Genomic DNA, 18,774 nt, shown 5'->3' on the forward strand with positions numbered 1-18,774 from the left:
TAATCTGAATCTGCAATTGGACAATTAAACCCAAGACGCAAATGGACCAAAAACTTATAGAAGTGTGAGACCTTGTGACCAGTTGTCCATTTTGGGTCCACCTTGGGTGTAGCCCTGGCCAGGCTCTTGTACTGCCTTTTAATAAATATCTACTTTATTCTCTCAGCTCTGTCTAATCTCTGTTCCAGGTCAGCCTTCCCAAGGCATCAAAGGTGCTCAGTGAAGGGAGAACTGATGAAACTTGGTTTCATATCCATTTGTTCCCTATTCCCCATCACTTCATCCCAGCATCAACCAACCCTCCACCACAGCCTGTGTGGGGCAGAGAGATGCAAACCAGCTCTGAGTGTTTATGGATCTGGTTTGTTCTGAATGGGGATCAGTGTCTTTAGGTCAGCTATCACATCTGTGCAAGAGCAGGCTTTCCCTGGTCAGCTTGGTGGGTGTTTTCCCCCTTTGTTGCCTGACACACCCTGGGATACAGAGTGCCCTCCCTGAGCTGTCAGATAACCCCAGGCCCATGGCTTGGTGCTGTGAGCCCATGGCAAAGTGGCAAACACAATAAAATCCATGGCAAACACAGTGAAACACAGGGGTTTGTACAGCCACAAAGGATCTCCAGTGTGTTTTCTTCCCAGCAGCTCCCAGGGCTCCACAGAGGACCTGCCATTCAGCAAGCTCCATGTACCCTTACTATCTGCAAAGTTAAAGCCTTGTTTTCACCTCTTCCATGCTGTGTTCAAATACATCAGGCTGTGCACATTAAGTAAGCTTTTATTTTAATTCTCCATCACTTTACTTTTAAAATTACTCAGTATTTTAAGCTAGGATATATTGGTATAGTGTAATCATTTACTTGGGTTCACTGCTCAGTCCAGCAGCTCATGGGGTTCAGCACTAAATAAAGCATCACTGGCACCCTTTATTCAGGGTGACTGCAGAAGCTGTGATGATCTAGCAGAGAAAAATGCCAAATCTAAATGGTGTTAAACACCTGGGCACTGGAACTTTACCTTTGTGACTAAAAAATATTTGTATCTTAATCAGAGCACATCAGTGCTAAACCAGAGTGAAGGGATTTTTAGAAGTCTAGGCTGGACAAGCAAGGAGAAAGGGACTCACTGCACAGACAATGCATGGCTTGAGGGAGAGGAGGAGGAGCAGCAGAGCACACCTGTGAGAACATTCCAGTGGCAAAAGCACGTCACATTTAACTGTGTTGTTCCATTATGTGATGTTGTGCAGGCTCTTTCTGTGGTCACACTGCAGTGCTGAGCGCTCCCTCTACCCTGGCTCCTCTCCCACAGTGAAGAGGATCAATGACTGCTGCTGAGGACCTGTGTAGCTGCTGAAAACGACCCTTCCCCTGCCTCAATTAGCACAGTCAATTAGCAAGTCAAGTAGCAGAGAAACTCCAAACTTGGCATCAGCAGTCAGCCCAACCCCAATGGGTGTCCCCAAACCAAGGAACCAGCTTCCTTTCTGAAGTGCAATGAGCTCTACAGGACCAACTGAAGATTATTAACTCTTCAAAGGAGTCCCAAAGACCAGACACATTCAGAGAACAAAAACTATTATGGCTTTAGTTTGGAAGAAAAGAGCTCAGTAAATAAGAAGACTTGTTAGAACAGAAGAAAACTAACTAACACACCATTTCACAGGGCCAGGCATGGCTACCTGTGGTCCCTGTCACACAGAGGGGATCTCACTGTCCCCAGCAGAGCCTGGGGCCTGGGCACTGCTTCCCTGGGCACTGCAGGGAACATGGAGCAAGTCTAACAGCACAGCCCATGAGAACAGGGGTTTGTGTTGTCAGGGGACTGTCCCTACAGGCAGGAGGATCTCCAGGGATTACAGAGAAATAAGAATTTGTTCCAGCCGGTCCAGCCGGGCACTGATCTGGGCTCTACAGGAGAGAACATCCAGCAAAGAGTGCCCAGCCTCAGAGACAGGAGCTTTAAAGAGAATTCATGAAATACCAAGAGCTGCCCGTGTGCAGCCAGGCTTCACCTCTCTGAACAACAGTCCCTGCTCAGGCTGCTCCCAGGAGCAAGACCTTCCCCTCCTCACCCAATGAAGCCACCTCTGCTGACAGCCCTGGGACACGTCCAGTGCTGATCCCAGCAGACACTGCTCTCCCAGTGAGAAACTCTCTGGGCACAACCAGCTCTGCACTGCCACTTACAATCACAGAATCCCCTGGGCTGGAAGGGATCCACAAGGATCAGACAGCCCAACAATCCCAGACCATTGTCAAAACACTTCTTGAGCTCTCTTAGGCTGTGCCCACAGGGAACCTGCTCCAGGGCAGTTTTCCTCCTGTGGGTTATAACTCCTACCCCAAGGTATTCAGTTGGGACACAATATCCAGTACCTGTAACACAGCTTGTGGGGGATTCCAGCTCTGAGGTGTGGCTGCAAGCCCACACTGAAACCCACCCCTAAACCTCTGGAGAGGTGGATCCAGACACAGCCAAATGAACAACACCCAGGCAAGTTTGCTCAGATTCAAACTCTCTGCTGCCATCAGGGGCTCCACCATAAGGCTCCACCCAAAGCACAACCACACCAGCAGCCACTATTAGGGCAGGCAAGGACACCCCTCAGCCCCCCAGAAATGGGTTTTGGGGGTTCTGGTTCAGTAAGTGCTGTCCTTACTGGTGTTCCCATCCTTACTGCCAGCTGAGCAATCACCCTGCTGCAAATCACACACCTTCAAAATGCTCCAAAGGCATCTGGTCAAACCCCAGACTCCAGCAAGGATCATTCTCCTCCGTGCTCAGGAGCCTTTCCAACAGGAGCAGGGATTCCAGAGGGAGGTACCAGCTGTACTTATTTAGTCAGCTCACAATTCATCTTTAACACACAGGGCAAAATAGAGCAGCTCATCTTGCTGGTAGTAGAAAAGGCAAGGCACAGCCACGTTTTAAGGCAGCTCCTCAGCCATAAAGGACTGACACACTCAGATGGCAAAAGGGCAGGTTTTTCCAGTACCCCAAGAAATAACTCCACAAGGCCTGAAAGAACTTTTGACCCCTTTGCTTGCAAGTGGACCCTACAAAAAGAGAGAGAATGAGCTGCTCTTCTCTCCCATCTCCAGGAGCTGCTGCCAGCTGGGCTCCTGTGGTGTGTCCAGCATTCTCTGGACTGACTGAACCCCCTGCCCCAGATCCTGCATTCAAGATTTGGAGAATTTTTATTGGTTTGATTCACATATTCCCCAGAGAAGGAAGCACATATTTCATTCTGGCAGGAAAGAGAGGGCAGAGAACACATGCAGTGAGAGCCAGAACAAGGCACTTCTTTCCTCAGGGCACTTGGCCTCAGTGGATTTTGCTTTAGAAACTCAGGAAGGGAATCAGAGCAATTAGAAACGTATTGAAAGGTCGGGAGCTCTGTCTCACTAGAAATACAGATCACCTAACCTGCCCTCCTAAGTGCAGGAATACCACAAAAGCTGAGTACAAACTTGTTCCCACTGGACTCTAAGAGCTCTGCACAACATCCCAGAAACCCAGAGTGGAAACAGTCCCATCCAGTGACATCCCTGCAGTGCCACCAGCACAGCCCATGAAGGGTCCCAAACGAGGGGCTCTCCCCACAGCAGCTGCAGGAGCTCCCCCAAGACTTATCCAAGGTGAAGAACAATTTTCACCTGGTCCAGAACTCACACTGAGCTTTCCAATGGCAGAAACCACAAAAGATACTTGATAGAGGAGCTCTGTCAGGAACTGGCACTCTGCAGGAACCCTGGAATCCTATTGATCCTACTCTTGCAGGAACAGCTGTCTAGCAGAGACAGCCTCCACACGTGGAAGGGCAAAACTGTTGAATGTAAACAGATCACAACAGCCTGATAAATTCTTCTTAACATCCAGAAGTGCTGCAGGTCCCAGTCAGGATAAGCAGGAAAATTAGAAGAGGGCAGTCTGGACAGCACTGCTTGTCCTGCTCCATGTCAGGGTGGCTCCTTTGCACCAGCAGGTTTGGGAATGGCAAAGGAAGCACCCAACATAAGGAATTCTATTCTAAATCATACATCCTATGACAATTCCACATCACTCATTCACCTTGGCAAAAAAAGGCTTCCCAAACATAAAGTCTGAGAGTAACTTTTAAAGGAGAGGGGCTGGATTCTTACAGCTGCAACACATTTATGTCACCTCTCTATTGGAGGCTGTGATGTTTCTGGCCCCAAAAAGGCTCTCTGAGTGGGACTGAAGTGACCACAAAGGATCAGCACCATCCCTCCAGCTTTGGGCAGTGGCTACAGGACAGTCGGTGACATGCTCTGATCCTCGGTTTCACATTCCTTGTTTCCTGAAAATCTGCTGGCAGATGCTCAAGTCCTTCTGGTGCCAAACTCAGAGGGCTGGAGCTGGGGAATGGCTCTGTGGCAGTACCTGGAAAAAGCATCACCTTTCCTGGGAAATCTGCCTCACTGGAAGGAACCATGAGCAACACCAGCACTCTTCAGGAAGAGCCAGTCCCCATGACTAATCCACCTGATGCAAAGAAACAGGAAAGGATGGCATTTTCTGAGGAACATGCTGCATGCCTCCCACTGGGAAACAGCTTTCCAAGCTGTATCTGGGGTAAACTCTACCTGAACAGCCTCCCCAGAAGACCCAGAGTGCAGCTATCGCTTCCTTACAACACATCAGGGAAGGAAAAAAAAAAACAAAACAAAACATCTGGGACCCTCACTTGTTTCTGTGGATTCCACCCAGGGCAGCACAAAGACAGCTCTGGAGAGAGGCTTCTTCTCCCTTTCCGCAGCCAGAGGGGCACCTAGATGGAAAGGAACACATTTATGGCTTCCTAAGCTGGCAGGACATTCCCCGCGCAGGCTCACAGACAATTCCCCTGAGCTGAGCCTTTGGCATCTTTAGAGGATTCCTTGCAGACTGGCAGTGAGGAGAGGCACAGTCAGGGCTGGAGCACACACCTCCCTCTCCTCCCCACTGGAACTGTCCCTTGCACACAGGTTACAGCTTATTTTACAGCCAGGGACGGAGCTGCCAGTAAAATCAGCTTCAATTTACATCAGAACTCTATTTAAAGGTGTCTAATGGCAAAATTCCCTGAAAAGGGAGCAGGACTGAGCCCAAAGTCAGCAGCAAACCTCTAAGAGGATTAAAGTACCCAGAGTTACATTAGTACAGATTAAATAATAATAAAATCCAGAATTCTGGAAAGGACAGAAAGCCTCGCACACAAAGGCACAAGCCAGACCCTAAGTGGGGTAAGAAAGAAATTTTCCCTGTGGAAAAACCATTCCAGTATCACTCAGTTCACAATAACTCACTCTCTTCCCACAGGGGCATCCTGTGTGAATTTCTGCCTTCACTAAAATTCTCCTGGCACCTGGAGGACAAACTGAGGGATGACCAGAACAGTCCGGGATTTCTAAAATTCTTATCCGTTTTTTATTGAAATAAATCTATTTCTCTATCCTTTTCCTGCCTAGGAATTTTGTAAGAGATTTTTTTCCAAGTATTAACATCCAGATTTCTGTAAACGTGGTCAATTTGGGCAGCATTTGAGAAAGAATTCCATCTTAGCAATTCTCAGTATAAGATCATGTGAAGATGACAGAATTATAGACAATTTGAAAGCCTCCTCTTCTAAAATCTCTGATTAAAATTACCCAGAGAGACACTGCTCCTCTCCAGAGCTATGAAACTGCAGGACTTGCAGAACATCAAACCTTCCAGCGTGTGCCCTGTTCCTGAGCACATCTTTGGGACTTGGATGGAAACACAACAGAGATCTGGGAGCTGTTCCCAATTTCACCCACCTCAGACAGGGGACAGGTCACAGAATTACAAAATATTGTGGGTTATAAGGAACCCACAGGGATCACCCAGCCCAGCCTCTGTCCCTGCACAGACCCCCCAACAATTCACCTCCTTGTTTGGCAAATGGGAATCTAAAGAGACTTTACCTACTTAAAATGCAAAGGCATTAGGAAAATAAAGTCCATTTTTACGGTTCTCCCCAAGGAGCAGGAGAATTATTAAATAAGAGCACTGGGAAAATGAATCAGGGAGTTGTAAATGATTCATGGGTCAGTGTGGTGGCTGCTCGTGGGTGTGCACACACAGCATCCACTGTACCACACTTTTCACTGGGGAAGGTGTCAGTGAGCACAACAAAGCAATTTCCTGGGCTTTGCTCTGCTAGCCCCCAGAAAAGTAAAAGAAATCAAAAGTTACATTTACTTTAAGGAAACATTTATGTTGCAAATTAATCAAGAAACAGGGATGCTAAAGGTTCTTCCTCAACCATAAATTAACACCAGCAAACCACCTCCACATCTTCCCATCCCTGTCAGAACATTACAAACACCATATCCTGGATGAGTAAGGTGTGGGCAAGAAAAACTTAATTTTGACTACATTAATTTCATGGTTTAAATTCACAACCCCCCAAACGTTTTTGCACATGCAAGGCGTTAGCACTGTGCCTCCACAGTTAACATTTGCAAGGCATATCCCAGCCCACATCCTTGCTTCTAACCTTTCACTGCTTTTCCAAATAAATTCCTTCCCAGGCTGAACTTTCTCACACTTAGTCAGAGCCTAAAGGGGCATATGTTTTTAAAAGATCAGACCAATCATTTTTATTTATGGGGTTCTGAAATATTTACTGGGAAGTGCCATTCTGGAAAAAAATTAATACCACTTTGTTTTTTTCCTCACTGTAACTGCAGAGGAGACACACATGGATGTACAGCTGTGCCCAGGTGATGAATTTGAGGGATGTGGCTGACAAAACAAATGTTCTGTTTGCTACCTACAATATTCTTAGACCCAGCGAACATTAGAGATCCCCTCCCACCAACTCTCATCTTAGCCCAGCACCCAGGTACACACAATAAATAAATATAAGCAGCTACAAATAGGGAAGAAGAAAGTAAAGTCAGGATGCATTTATACTGAATATATTTTATTAGATTTTTGAAATTAGTTCTTCTGAAGATCATTTTGGCACGTCTTGCCACCCTATTTATACTTAAAAGCAGTTCTTTTTAACCCTGTGACACTGCAGCAGGTGCCTTCCTCATCCTTTGCTCCTGAGCTGCTCATCAGGCTGTGTGGTGACATTGTCTGACAAATTCCAGTGACCACATTTTGCTTCTCCTGCAGCCTGAGGATGGTCTGAAGCACCCAGATATATCCTTACCTCTGAGACAGTATTTGTGATTTTCAAAAAAATACTTTCAAGCAAGGAAAAAAGGGGATCAACACAAGATAAAGGCCTAGAGACACGAAGAAAAATCAGGTTGTGTTATTTGGGATCAGGTGGGATTTTGTGGGATGTGGCCTGGGAGTTTCCAGTTTGTGGGGCTGGTCACAGTGAGCATTAATGTTCTCTGATATCCTGTTTATGGCAGGATTTAAGGCATGAGAGGGAGGCTGTCAGGGATGCTCTGGCCTTACAAACAGGATCTGTGGGCTCTGAAGCATCTCCCAAAACCGGGAGGCCACTGGAGAGCTGTGCAGGATTAACCTGAAGGCAGGCTGGGCACTGGGATCTGCTTCTGAGAAACAGCACAAAATCCAGCCGTGCCTCTTGAACAGAACTGCATGTACACAGGAGCAGGAAATGGAGACAGAAAGGTTGGGATCTACCAGCAAAAAACTATTAGTGGTCTTCCAGCCTCCAGCAAATGTCCCTGAATTGTCACAGTAACAAGTGCAACAGCCCAGGAATGGAAGCAAGCAGAGCAGTAGAAGTGGCTTGGAGTGCAGCTGGTTTTCCATGTTGTTTTCCTGCCCGTGGTGTCACAGTACAGCCTGGGAACACAGCCTGCCTCAAACTGCAACGTGCCAGTGATGGTCCTCAAAAAAGGGAAAAATCACACACAACCCCCACTGTCAGCAAGATGTCCTGATTAAACCAGCCTGACTGACACACTGGAGATCAAGGCTCCCGAAAGCTCCACATCCTGATTCTTCCCACTTCTAACAGTGTTTTATTTAAAGAACCCAGGAATGGCAGGCTTCTCCCCTACAATATCAACCAGCACTGCTCCCCCAGACTCAGCAATTCTCCCCTGGGAAGAAGAGCACTCACAAAGTCCCAGATCACTAACCAGACATACCTGAAGTTAATGCATCAGTGGTACTTTGAGATACCTTTAAGCAATCCTCCCCTGCCCACTTCCCTGTGCATTTTCTGGTTTCTTTCCCAGGGCACAGAACTGAAATCCAAGGGTTGTGCCCAGCATTAACTGGGCTGCAAGCCCAGGGAGCTGCATTTTATTCCATTGACACTCACTCATTTGTTGCCCCTGGCAAGTCACTTTTCTCTGTCCTGCTGCTTCCTGCCTGCCTGCAGAATTCCCAACTCCTCTGGGAAGTGATCCAAGGCTCAGCCAGGCTTAGAACAACTATGGGCTGGGAGCACTACCTGCTGTATCTGTTAACATTTGGTATTTTGGTACTGAAAGGCCATTGCTAAGGAGAAATGAGGCAAGTGTCATATTAACATTTGCCAGAGCAACCTGAGTTCTGCCCTGGGCTGGTCTGAAGAGCAGCAGTGAGCAGGCAGAGCAAAGCTCCAGTGCCTACACACTCTCAGGTCAACTTCATGGGCAAACATAAAACTCAGTTCTCCTTCAAGCTCTGCAAGCCAGTTATGGTTACTCTGAAGATGTTCTTGTATGTAAGCTTCTCTTTCCTACAGAAAAGGATGGTACCACACTCCAACTGAATATTCCAACCACAGAACCAGAATCCCAGACTGGCTGGGGCTGGAAGGGACCTCTAAAGATCACTTTGTTCCACCCCCTGCCATGGCAAGGACCCCTCCCACTGTCCCAGGCTGCCCCAAGCCCCAATGTCCATTCCAGGGATCCAGGGGCAGCCACAGCTGCTCTGGGCACCCTGAGGGCCTCCCAACCCTGCCAGGGAACAATTCCTGCCCAATATCCCATCCAGCCCTGCCCTCTATGATCCTGTAGCTATGTCTCAAACCTGGGACGTGTGCACTGAACACACCCCACTGAACACACCCCAGCCCAGCCCTGGCACAGTGCAAACACCTGCTCAGGTGAGAGAAGCCTCTGTCTCAGCTGAGCCCTGGACCCCCCTCCTGCCCCTGGGTTTATTCAGCGACCTGTCCCCATGCCAAGAATGTCCTGTGGAATGTGAGCAGCAGGAGGGAGACTGTTTGTTCCAGTTTGTAACTCCCCTAAACATGACTGGAATTCCCGTGGAGAATGAGAGTGCAGGCCCAGTGCAAACACCTCCCCTGAGGACTCCCCAGAGCCTGGAGCAAACCACTCAGGCATAGGAGCACCTCAGAAAAGACCTCCAGACTCTTCTAGGGAACAGTCAGTGACCCAGATGTTGAACTAGCCACAGCTGTCTAGGAAAAGATACCAGAGACAGTTTTTTCAAAATCACCCTCTTCTCTTCCTCATCCCTGCCAGTTAAAGTTGGTAGCAGCCAGGCAAGTATCTCTAACACATTAGCACTGTGAGCTGCATTGTTTTCGTCTCTCTCATGTGGGAATTCTGGTCTTGGACCCTGAGCCAAGGCTAGAAAAGGAGCTCTCAAAGCCACGCTGCAGTGTCCCTGTGAGCACATCCCCTCCTCACCACCACAGAGCTGTAGCTCTTCAAGAATTGGTCCAAAAAAATAAAGGGAGTCCCAGAGAAACCATCTAGAGACCATAAATCCCAACAGCTGAAAATAACCAACTAAATGCGACAGTTTTTCCTCAAGGGAGTCTTCAATGTGCTTTCCCAGCTGGATAATGCAGTTATAGGAACTAATCCAGGGCCCCACTGCTGGTCAAGGGACTCGTCACTCACAGGTTCAGGATGGATACAATTCATGTATCCATGGATTGGATACCTTCCGGTATCCCTTAAACACCTTCCTATATCCCTTAAATAAATAAAATGAGGAATTAAATAAAATGAGGAATTTTAGGAGAGGGCAGCAAATCACGCCTGCAGAGACCATGAATGTAGAGGTTTCCCAATGAGATAGAAATAGCAGAGCAAGATTGGAACAACGCAGACATCTGTAAAAGAGAGGGTGTAAACAGCCAGATAGGGTCACACAGGAACAGCAGTGGGCAAAGCAAAAATAGCAAGGAAAGGAAAGATAAATAAAAAATTCCTAAAATATATGAGAAGCAAACAGACTGACAAGGAAACAAGAGAGCCATTGAGGGGAAAAATGAGATGTGCAGAAGCAACTCGGGTAGGCCAGGGATTTATTCCAGCCTCAGAGGGGAAGGCACAGAGAGGAAAGAAGAGAGCTGGGTTGTTTCAGTGCAGCATAAGGAGGTAAGAGGAAGATGACTCTGTCAGGAAATTACAACCATGTGTGCTCAGGCCCAGCAGCACCAGCCCAGCCGTGTCACATCACTCTGCAGGGCAGTGACATGTCCAGGCTGTCCCTCCAGCAGGGCATGGCCATGGGGGAGCCTCCCTTTTCCCCACCCCACTGTTCACCATCTCCCCGTTCTGGTGCCTTTGTTCTGCCTCCACCTCTTTCAGCTAGATGAGACTATTTTGGGATATGATGGGGCAGGTAAAAGAGAGTAATTCCTGCACGAAGATGGGAGCAGTTCCTGCCCCTCCTTCTGCTCCCTGCTCCATCCCCAGGGCCACCACAGCAACTCTTTGGACTCCTGCTGTAGGGAGCAGCTGCTCCTCGCTGTTCTCTCCCAGACTTCTGCCCATGATGTTCCTTTCTTTACGACCCAGACACCACAGAAGAGGCAGTTACATGCACAGAAATCCTTCTAAAGCTTCAAACAACATCGAGTCTGCCCACACAGCAAAGGTGTGAGCCCTCTTGTCTTTTTCTCTCTTCACACCTCACTCTGCCCTATCTTTTCCAGCCAAAAAAAAGTTCCCACATCAGGTGGGGAGAAGCTGACTTAGAGATGAAAAAAATCTCTCTTTGCACGAGGTGGTTCCCAAGCTCTGGCAAAAGTACCCAATACCCAAAGAGCAAGGCCAGGATGCACACACAGCCTAGCCCAGAAGACAGCAGTGCCTGCCAGAATTCAGAGCAAGGGAGCCAGGAGATGAGCCTGTAAAGCCTCAAAGTAAGCAAAACACCAACAGGCAGCTGAGCAATGACTGAAAGGGAGACAGTAAAGGAGGTGACAGGAGCCTGGGAAGGAGTTTCCATGCCCTGCACAGAGCTGGACTCTGTCAAGGGAAAGGGAAAGGCTGAGCTGCAGAGGCCAGCTGCCCCTGTGAGCAGCACACACTGATGTGGGATGGCTGCTGGCTACTGAGGTGTTTCAGCTCCGGGCTGAGCATCTCCATCCCCACTGCAGTGAAGTCAGTCCTGCTTCCTTTTGCAGACAGAAAGCCAAGACCCCCCTAGGCTAACGCCAATTGTTCAGAACATGGTGAAGAAAGTGTTCAGGAAAGGTGCTTTGGTTGTACGTTTTTATTTTTCTTTACTATTTATCTAACATTTCTATACCCATCCAGGGTAAGTTTGTTGCTTCCAAGCGCTGCCGTCTGCAATGACCGGTGTTGGGAACTTACCTTTCCAGTGGCTCTCACCTAACACAGAGCAAAGCCCAGAGACCTGAGGATATCTCTGATCTGACTCTGCTCCGAGCTCAGTCCTGGTTACTCATGACTTTACCCAGGCTGGTTTTGTAAACCCCCAAAGGTACAGGACACATCCCCCTGTGCTGCTCCACAGCAGGAGGAGTGCTTTTCCTCCAATGCAGCCTCAACCTCTCTTCTCCCCACTTCACGCCCTTTATCTCTCAGTTCTGTCACCGGGAGCTGCTGGGCTCCATCTCCCCACTGACCCCTCACAGAGACCCTCAGTCTGTCTGTCCCCAGCTCCCACTGCTGCCCCTCCGCCCTGGGCCGGCTCTGCCTCTCCTCCCTCCCGGGGCTGGGGCACACACCGCAAACCGCAGTTAGGGTTTAAAAACCATAAAGGGCTGGCCGCCGCTAGGGAGGCTGGCACTGCCCCGGGAAAGGAGGCGGGGTGAGCTCCGCTCACGGTCCCCTCACGGCGCGGGGGGACAGCGACAAACAACCGGCTGAGCTGCTGGGCCGTGAGGGACCGAGAGACTCCCCAGATCGTGAGGAGCGGCCCCGCCGTGCCCTGACGGACCCCAGGCTATGCCCCGCCGTGCTGTGATGAACCCCGGGCTGCGCCCCGCTGTGCCCTGACAGAGCCCGGGCTATGCCCCGCCGTGCCCTGACAGAGCCCCAGCTATGCCCCGCCGTGCCCTGACAGAGCCCCAGCTATGCCCCGCCGTGCCCGCCCGCTCTGCCCGTCCATCTCTATGCCCACCCGCCTCCCGCCACCGCCATCTCCGCGCCGGGCGCGCCCCCTGCCGGCCGCCCGCGGTACGGCCCTGAGGGAGCCCTGAGGGAGCCCTGAGGGAGCCCTGAGGGAGCGGGACCCCCGCCCTGCCCTGCCCCGCCCTGCCCTGCCCTCCCCTCCGCGCCCCGCGGGACTTACTGCCTTGTGAGGCTCCTTCCCCTGAGGCAGCTTCGGTGTCTGCAAAAGAGAAAGAACTGCGATCAGATCAGCCGGCCGCGCTGTCCCCACTCTGCCCCCGCCGCCGCCTCCATCGCTCCCTCCCTCCCTCCCTCTGTTCTCCGGCCCCTCACGGGCGGTGAGGGGATCACCGGAGCTGTGGGGACACGGCCAACAAAGGGTCGCTGGTTAAAGCGCAGCTGCCCCTGGTCCTATAATGGTCTCGGCTGGAAGGGACATTAAAGCCCATCTCCTTCCAGCCCAGCCATGGCAGGGTCACCTCCCACTGTCCCAGGCTGCTCCAAGCCCCAGTGTCCATTCCAGGGATCCAGGGGCAGCCACAGCTGCGCTGGGAATTCCATTCCAACCCCTGCCAGGGAACAATTCCTGCCCAATATCCCATCCAGCCCTACCCTCTGGCAGTGGGAGCCATTCCCTGTGTCCTGTCCCTCCATCCCTTGTCCCCAGTCCCTCTCCAGCTCTCCTGGAGCTCCTTTAGGGGCTCTGAGCTCTCCCTGGAGTTTTTCTTCTCCAGGTGAACCCCCCCAGCTCTCCCAGCCTGGCTCCAGAGCAGAGGGGCTCCAGCCCTTGGAGCATCTCTGTGGCCTCCTCTGGACACATTTTAACACATTTTATCCAGGAAAGCAGGCAGCAAACAGCACACTCGGCTCAGCTCCTGTGGCATTTGGCACAGCCGGCTCCACCACCAACATCCCAGCACAGGCAGAGATGACAAAGCCTCCACAAGAGACAGGCCACAGATAGAATTCACTCAGGATTCTATCCTGCTCTTACTGAAGGCAGATTGGGAAAAGAAGGGAGAAAAAGCTCCCTCCACTGTCGTGTGTGGGACTGCAAGAAGCACAGAGCTGACCGAGATCATATTCAAACTCTAAATGAATGCAACAGGCAAAGCTGCGAGCTGGAAAATAAACCCCCAAAGTTACAAGTCAAGGATCAGAAATGATTAGGATTTCCAAGCCAGTTTGAAGTGTTTCATATTCATCCTAAATTACATATACTGTATGTCACATTATCTAATAACGTAACTACGTTGCAAAATATTCCATATGTCTGCTGGAATGATGCTTGCACTGCACTGGAAACCACAGCTGCAGAATGTTTGGATTTAAAATTTTCAACCTTAAGTAATGAGCACTGTTTGCATTTAATTTCCTTATTTCTTTAAAAATAATAAAAACAAATGATTGTGGGTTTGCGAATTTGTACATTTCTACTTGATTAACCTGCCTGATTAGATCATTTTTCTAGGCAACGGTATTAATTTGGCACAACTTCATAAACTCAGGGGCCACATCAGAAACACTCAGTATCAGATACAGAACCTGACAGCAAAGCCCAGGATTTTTCCATAGCTGCTACTTGTTAGAATTCCCATCCATCGTTCAAGGAAAAGCAGCCATAGCACAACGGATTTATGCAAAATGCTGTTCTGGTGTTCACAAGCAATGGCATAAACAAACCATAAAATATATGTACTTTTTAAATAGCTTTAAAAAGTACTTTAGTCAAATTTAACAAGAATCAGGCAACACACGAAGTTTGAGGAACAGCCATTTCTGAACTGCATCAAGAAATGTTACTCCTAGTCATAAGACTAAAGTATTCATGAATTTAAAAATGACCAACTAAAAATCCCCTTCCAGCCCACTCTATATCACCTTTGAGGTCAGACCAAGTAATTACAGTTGTGAAACAAAAGACAAATTTCTGAGAAAGTTGCAAAAGTCAGTAAGAATGGGGAGGTGGGCAGGGAAGCTGGAAAACGTGCCAGTTAACTCCTGTGTAACAAGAAACTTTCTGCATCTCATATGAATATCTGCTGCAGACCAGGAAATGTGCAAGGGGAAAATGGATCTTGGGGTGCAGAGGGCAAAGGACCCCCCAAAATCATCAGATATTTTCAGTAACAAATAAACAAATGAACCTCAACTTTCTACAGCTCAGGAACACCATCCTTCCTCAGGGATGGTTATTCCTCTATTAGTTTTCTACTCCTCACCTCAAAATCCTTTCAGTGACAGAACTGCTTTAACTCAGATTCCAAAAAAGGCGCACTTTGGAAAAAAAGCGTTTTTCCATATTCACCATTTGAATGAGTCATCTTCCTTTTCATATTTTTTTGAACTGAGCAGAACCCATTCTTGGAAAACACTGAAAATCTGAAACTTGAAAAGCTTTTGAGAGGTTTTTTTAACAACTGGTGAAACTCAAAACTTGGCCTGAAGACTCCAGCCCCACTCAGAGCATCCAGGATCTGTTCTGGTGAGGGCAGAGCTGCCCTCGGCTGGCACAGCCCTGTGGGGAGGACATGGAGGGCTTGGAGGGAGGCAATGCAACAACTTAGAATGTAAATAAATAATAATGAAAAATAACGTGAGCAAAATCATCAGTCAGCCCAGAAAAGCTTATCTGGAAACAGAGAACTTCCACCAATTCTTGGGCTAGAGGCGATATATCCTGCGAGGGTTAAACTTCAGACTCGCTATTTTCTTTCTTTGCTTTTGGAAGAATTCTCCTTTGGGTACAAATCTCCCTTGCTTGGCCTCAGCACAGAGGTTTATAAATTTTGCTGTTTGAAAGTCTAATAAAGCAATTTCAGCCTTTTTTTTTTTTTTTTTTTTTTTTTTTTTTTTTTTTTTTTGGAGTTATCTAATAGTGAAATAATTTTCCTGACTCAAAACATGCAGACGCTTTGCTGCTCATGTTGCTTAAACACGACCCCAAACTACACAAAGCAGAACTTTCTAGCTGACTAACTCCTGAAGGCAATCCAAACCTTTTAATGACCTGAAAAACCCCACACAGCTAAAATAAAAGCACCGTAAGCAAAACATTTTTAAGCCCTGGGTTGCGTGTAGGCGAAGCGGGAACGTTTGGGACAGAGCCTTCCATGGGCAGCGGGAACACGCAGCCCCTCTGCTCCAGCTGAACTCCAGCAGGAGGAAGGAGCCGGGATCCTGCAGGGCTGCACGGCAGCTCACAAAGGAGCCTTTCAGCTCCACAGCATAACTTTGTTGTCGGGTTTCTTTTTTATTTTATTTGTGAGTGGAGGGAGGCAAAGGGGGAAGGAACGCAAACCTTTTCCTTTCTTTCTCGATGAAATGCAGTGGGGAGATTTCTTAACTATATTTCTGGTTCTTTGCAGAACCTTTACACGGGGATTTCCATGCCTGGGTCTCAGCTTTCAGGGGAAAGCAGAGTGGGAACTTGTCCCTGCGAGGCGGCACGTCCTGAAGCAGAGCTGCCTCAGCCCTTCTGCAAACTGCCAGAGGAGTCGCTCCCTGAAATTCTCCAGCCAATGCTCAGCACCACAGGGAAGGCTCAATAAACTAAGACAATGCCCTGGTTTATAATATAAACTCCCCTGCTCCTGAAGGCAGACGAGAAAAGAAATCAGCCTGAAGAACACGGGTCACCTCCAACGCAGCTTGTCTGCCACAGAGAGCTGGAGTGGAGGCAGGTGCAGCTATTAAAAAAATCCAGAAAATGTCTCAAATAAATGCTCATTGCAAGGAAAAACGCAAGGTTGCCAGGGCGAAACTCTTCATGTGGAACTGAACAGCTCAGAGAATGAGAAGACATCAAGTTCTGCACAGGGCAAAACAAGCAGAAGGATAAGGATGGATCGACTGCACAAGCAGAGAGGGTGACAGACCTTCCTCCTGCTATAAGGCCTAGATGTGCCCTGGACATAAAAACCACCTCAGAAATAACCCAGGTCAAAGCAAGGACAACTAGAGGTCCCCAATGGAATGGCCAAAAAACCTAAAGAAGAAGAAAGGAGCCTCAGTTTGTTCCAGCTCCTCTGATGCTGAGCTGCTGAGTCTCCCAGGATCAGTCCAACTTTGGGAAAGGCAGATGTTACATGACTGATGTCTGGCACCCAGAAAATCCATCCTGCAAAGAGGGAATCCAGGTCCTGCCACTGCAGTCGGGCTGCTCCCTTGTGTGGCCAGAAAGAAACGACTGAAGGATTCAGGACTGGAGTTTCTGGCAGCTGAGAAGTGCAGGGGCTGAGCCAAGGGAGCTCACATTGCAGTGCTTCGAGGAAAGCAGCCCTGGGAGAGCTGGCTGCCAGTGCCCTGGCGCTGGATCTGAGGAGATCACAGGGAGAACAGGAACGCGCAGGGTGACACCCTCACTTCAGATCCCACCACATTAGTCCACGTTTCTCACCCTGGCAGCACCAGCCCCTTCTCCTCTTGGGGCAATAAAATCTTTCACAAAAATCCCCTTCACTCCTGCAATCTCCTGCCACCCCAGCACCATTATTGGTCCAGTCCATGCACAACCTACACTCATAATACCACACAGAGCTTTCATCCAAAGAATCCTTCCTTATTTTTTCCTACCCATCCTTAACCTTTCATAGCAGGTTATTCCTCACAATGCCTCAGCTCCCTGGGAGAATCCCACTGCCACAGCTGCATGTTTGCAGTTTCATTTCTTGCTGAATAGTGTAGATGAATAAATAACTCATTTGTATTTTTATTGTCTTAAGACAATTTGAATGCACTTTAAATGTTACTGCTACATGCAGCCATTTACAGTAACATAAACCATCACTTTCTAATATCATGGATATAAATTCTGCTTATTCAGCACTGATGTGAGAATTAAGTGATAAATTTCCACATTCACAATTTTGAAAATTGCCATCTTCTACAACTACACATGACAAAAACCTTGGAAGCAAAAGGTAAAGTCACGTCTCCACTGAGTTCATGTCAAAACTATGGATATCAAATGTACAGGTCTATGTTGGTGCACCCACATAATTTAATATATTGCTTAATTTCATTATCAAAATATAAATAAATACAAATTAATCAGATCACACACTAGGAGGTGACCTCATACTAACAGAACTCCTAAAATTCCAGCCAAATTAAAGATCCCATAGTGCTTGGGGAAGAGAAGTAAAATAAAAGCAATCCTTGTCCCACATTTAAATACTACAATTACTATTGCGAAATTATTGCAATGCTGTAATGTAATGGTAAAGCATAACTCTGTTAGTTTAGGGATTTTTTTTTCCTTAAGCTGCAGAGTGAAACTACTTGAAGCTACATTTAAAGGACTTTAAGGAATTTTATTGGTATTTAGAAAAGAAATACCAGCACGGACAAACAATTCTGTGTATCCAGAGCTACAGAAGCAGCTCTGTGATGTTAAAGAGCACACAAGGACTATGCAACCCTGCAATTGTGTTATGAGACTGTGACAAACTCTGAGCAGTTAAGGATGCGTGTTCACTTCTCAGCTGTGCCTGTGCTGACTTTTGAGAGTCTGAGCATTTAAAACTTAATCTTAGCCTTCTTTATTCCTGGATTTTCTACCACTGGTTACACCTGAGGAGCTAAAGCAGATGTTCTACCAGCCTGGCACGGTGACTCCAGTGCTCACCTCACTGACAGGAAATCAAACCCAGAGAAAGGCTTAGGAGCAGCTGCTTTCCAGTCCCTGCTGTTCTGGTTTTTCAGAGCTCCAAATCCTGAAAACAACACTTTGACTGAATAAACCACCTCAAACTTTCACATTTCTGCAATTAAGCAACATTGGATTGTTCAGTTTAGAGAAAACTGAGATCAAGGCACTCCTGACAAAGCACAAGACCTTTCATGCACACAGTGCATTTGGGAAGTGACCTCAGCTAACAGCAAGGGCACAGGAGCAGCTCAAGGAGCATTTTGATGTGAACATAAAAATACAGCAGTCACAAGGCCCAGATCTGATTTATATCCTGCCAGGCTGATTTCTCAGCGATGGATGGAACTCCCAGCTGGGCAGGAGCACAGAGCACCTCAGGGAGATGCCACCACACTGCTGGCACTGGGACAGGCCAGGTGAAACTGTGATCTGAGCTCACCCTGCACACAGTGATGCCACAGAGAGCCCTGGGCAGTAAACACTGCCCCAAACACAGCTGCTGCTCCTGACCTGGGGAGAAATATTGCTGGAGTGAAGAGCCACAAAGCTGAGACAGCCCCAGAGTTTATCACTGGCCCCCTCTCAGTGGGCTAATGGTAAGAATGACTTATGACAAGAAAAGAATTACAAAGAAAAGAATTACTAAGAAAAGAATTTCTGGTGAATACGGAAGTAGCAGAGCGACCTTCAAGACCTGCCTGAAAATAGACATGAAAGCACAGAATATCCTGGAAAGGACCCTCCAGCATCATCCAGGTGTCCAACTCCTGTCCCTGCCCAGGACACTCCAACAATCTCACCCTGGGCATCCCTGGCAGGGCTGTCC

The 18,774-nt window shown here is 48.2% G+C and overlaps 1 protein-coding gene across 15 annotated transcripts in view; it reads right to left on the reverse strand.

Annotated features, from left to right (window-relative positions):
• Nucleotides 1–18,774, reverse strand: part of ZNF618 (zinc finger protein 618) — a 124,868-nt gene that overhangs the window by 29,439 nt on the left and 76,655 nt on the right. For 8 of the 15 annotated variants that reach the window (XM_083876134.1, XM_083876144.1, XM_083876141.1 and 5 more), the window contains 2 exons: nucleotides 12,477–12,515; nucleotides 4,708–4,791 (listed from right to left, as the gene is read on the reverse strand). In XM_083876134.1, coding sequence (XP_083732260.1) covers nucleotides 4,708–4,791; nucleotides 12,477–12,515 — 123 coding nt within the window. The remainder of the gene's footprint in view (nucleotides 1–4,707; nucleotides 4,792–12,476; nucleotides 12,516–18,774) is intronic. The other 7 variants (XM_083876138.1, XM_083876137.1, XM_083876139.1 and 4 more) reach the window with 1 other exon arrangement.

This window comes from Zosterops lateralis (assembly GCF_965231275.1).
Source record: "Zosterops lateralis genome assembly, chromosome: 20".
NCBI lineage: Eukaryota > Metazoa > Chordata > Aves > Passeriformes > Zosteropidae > Zosterops > Zosterops lateralis.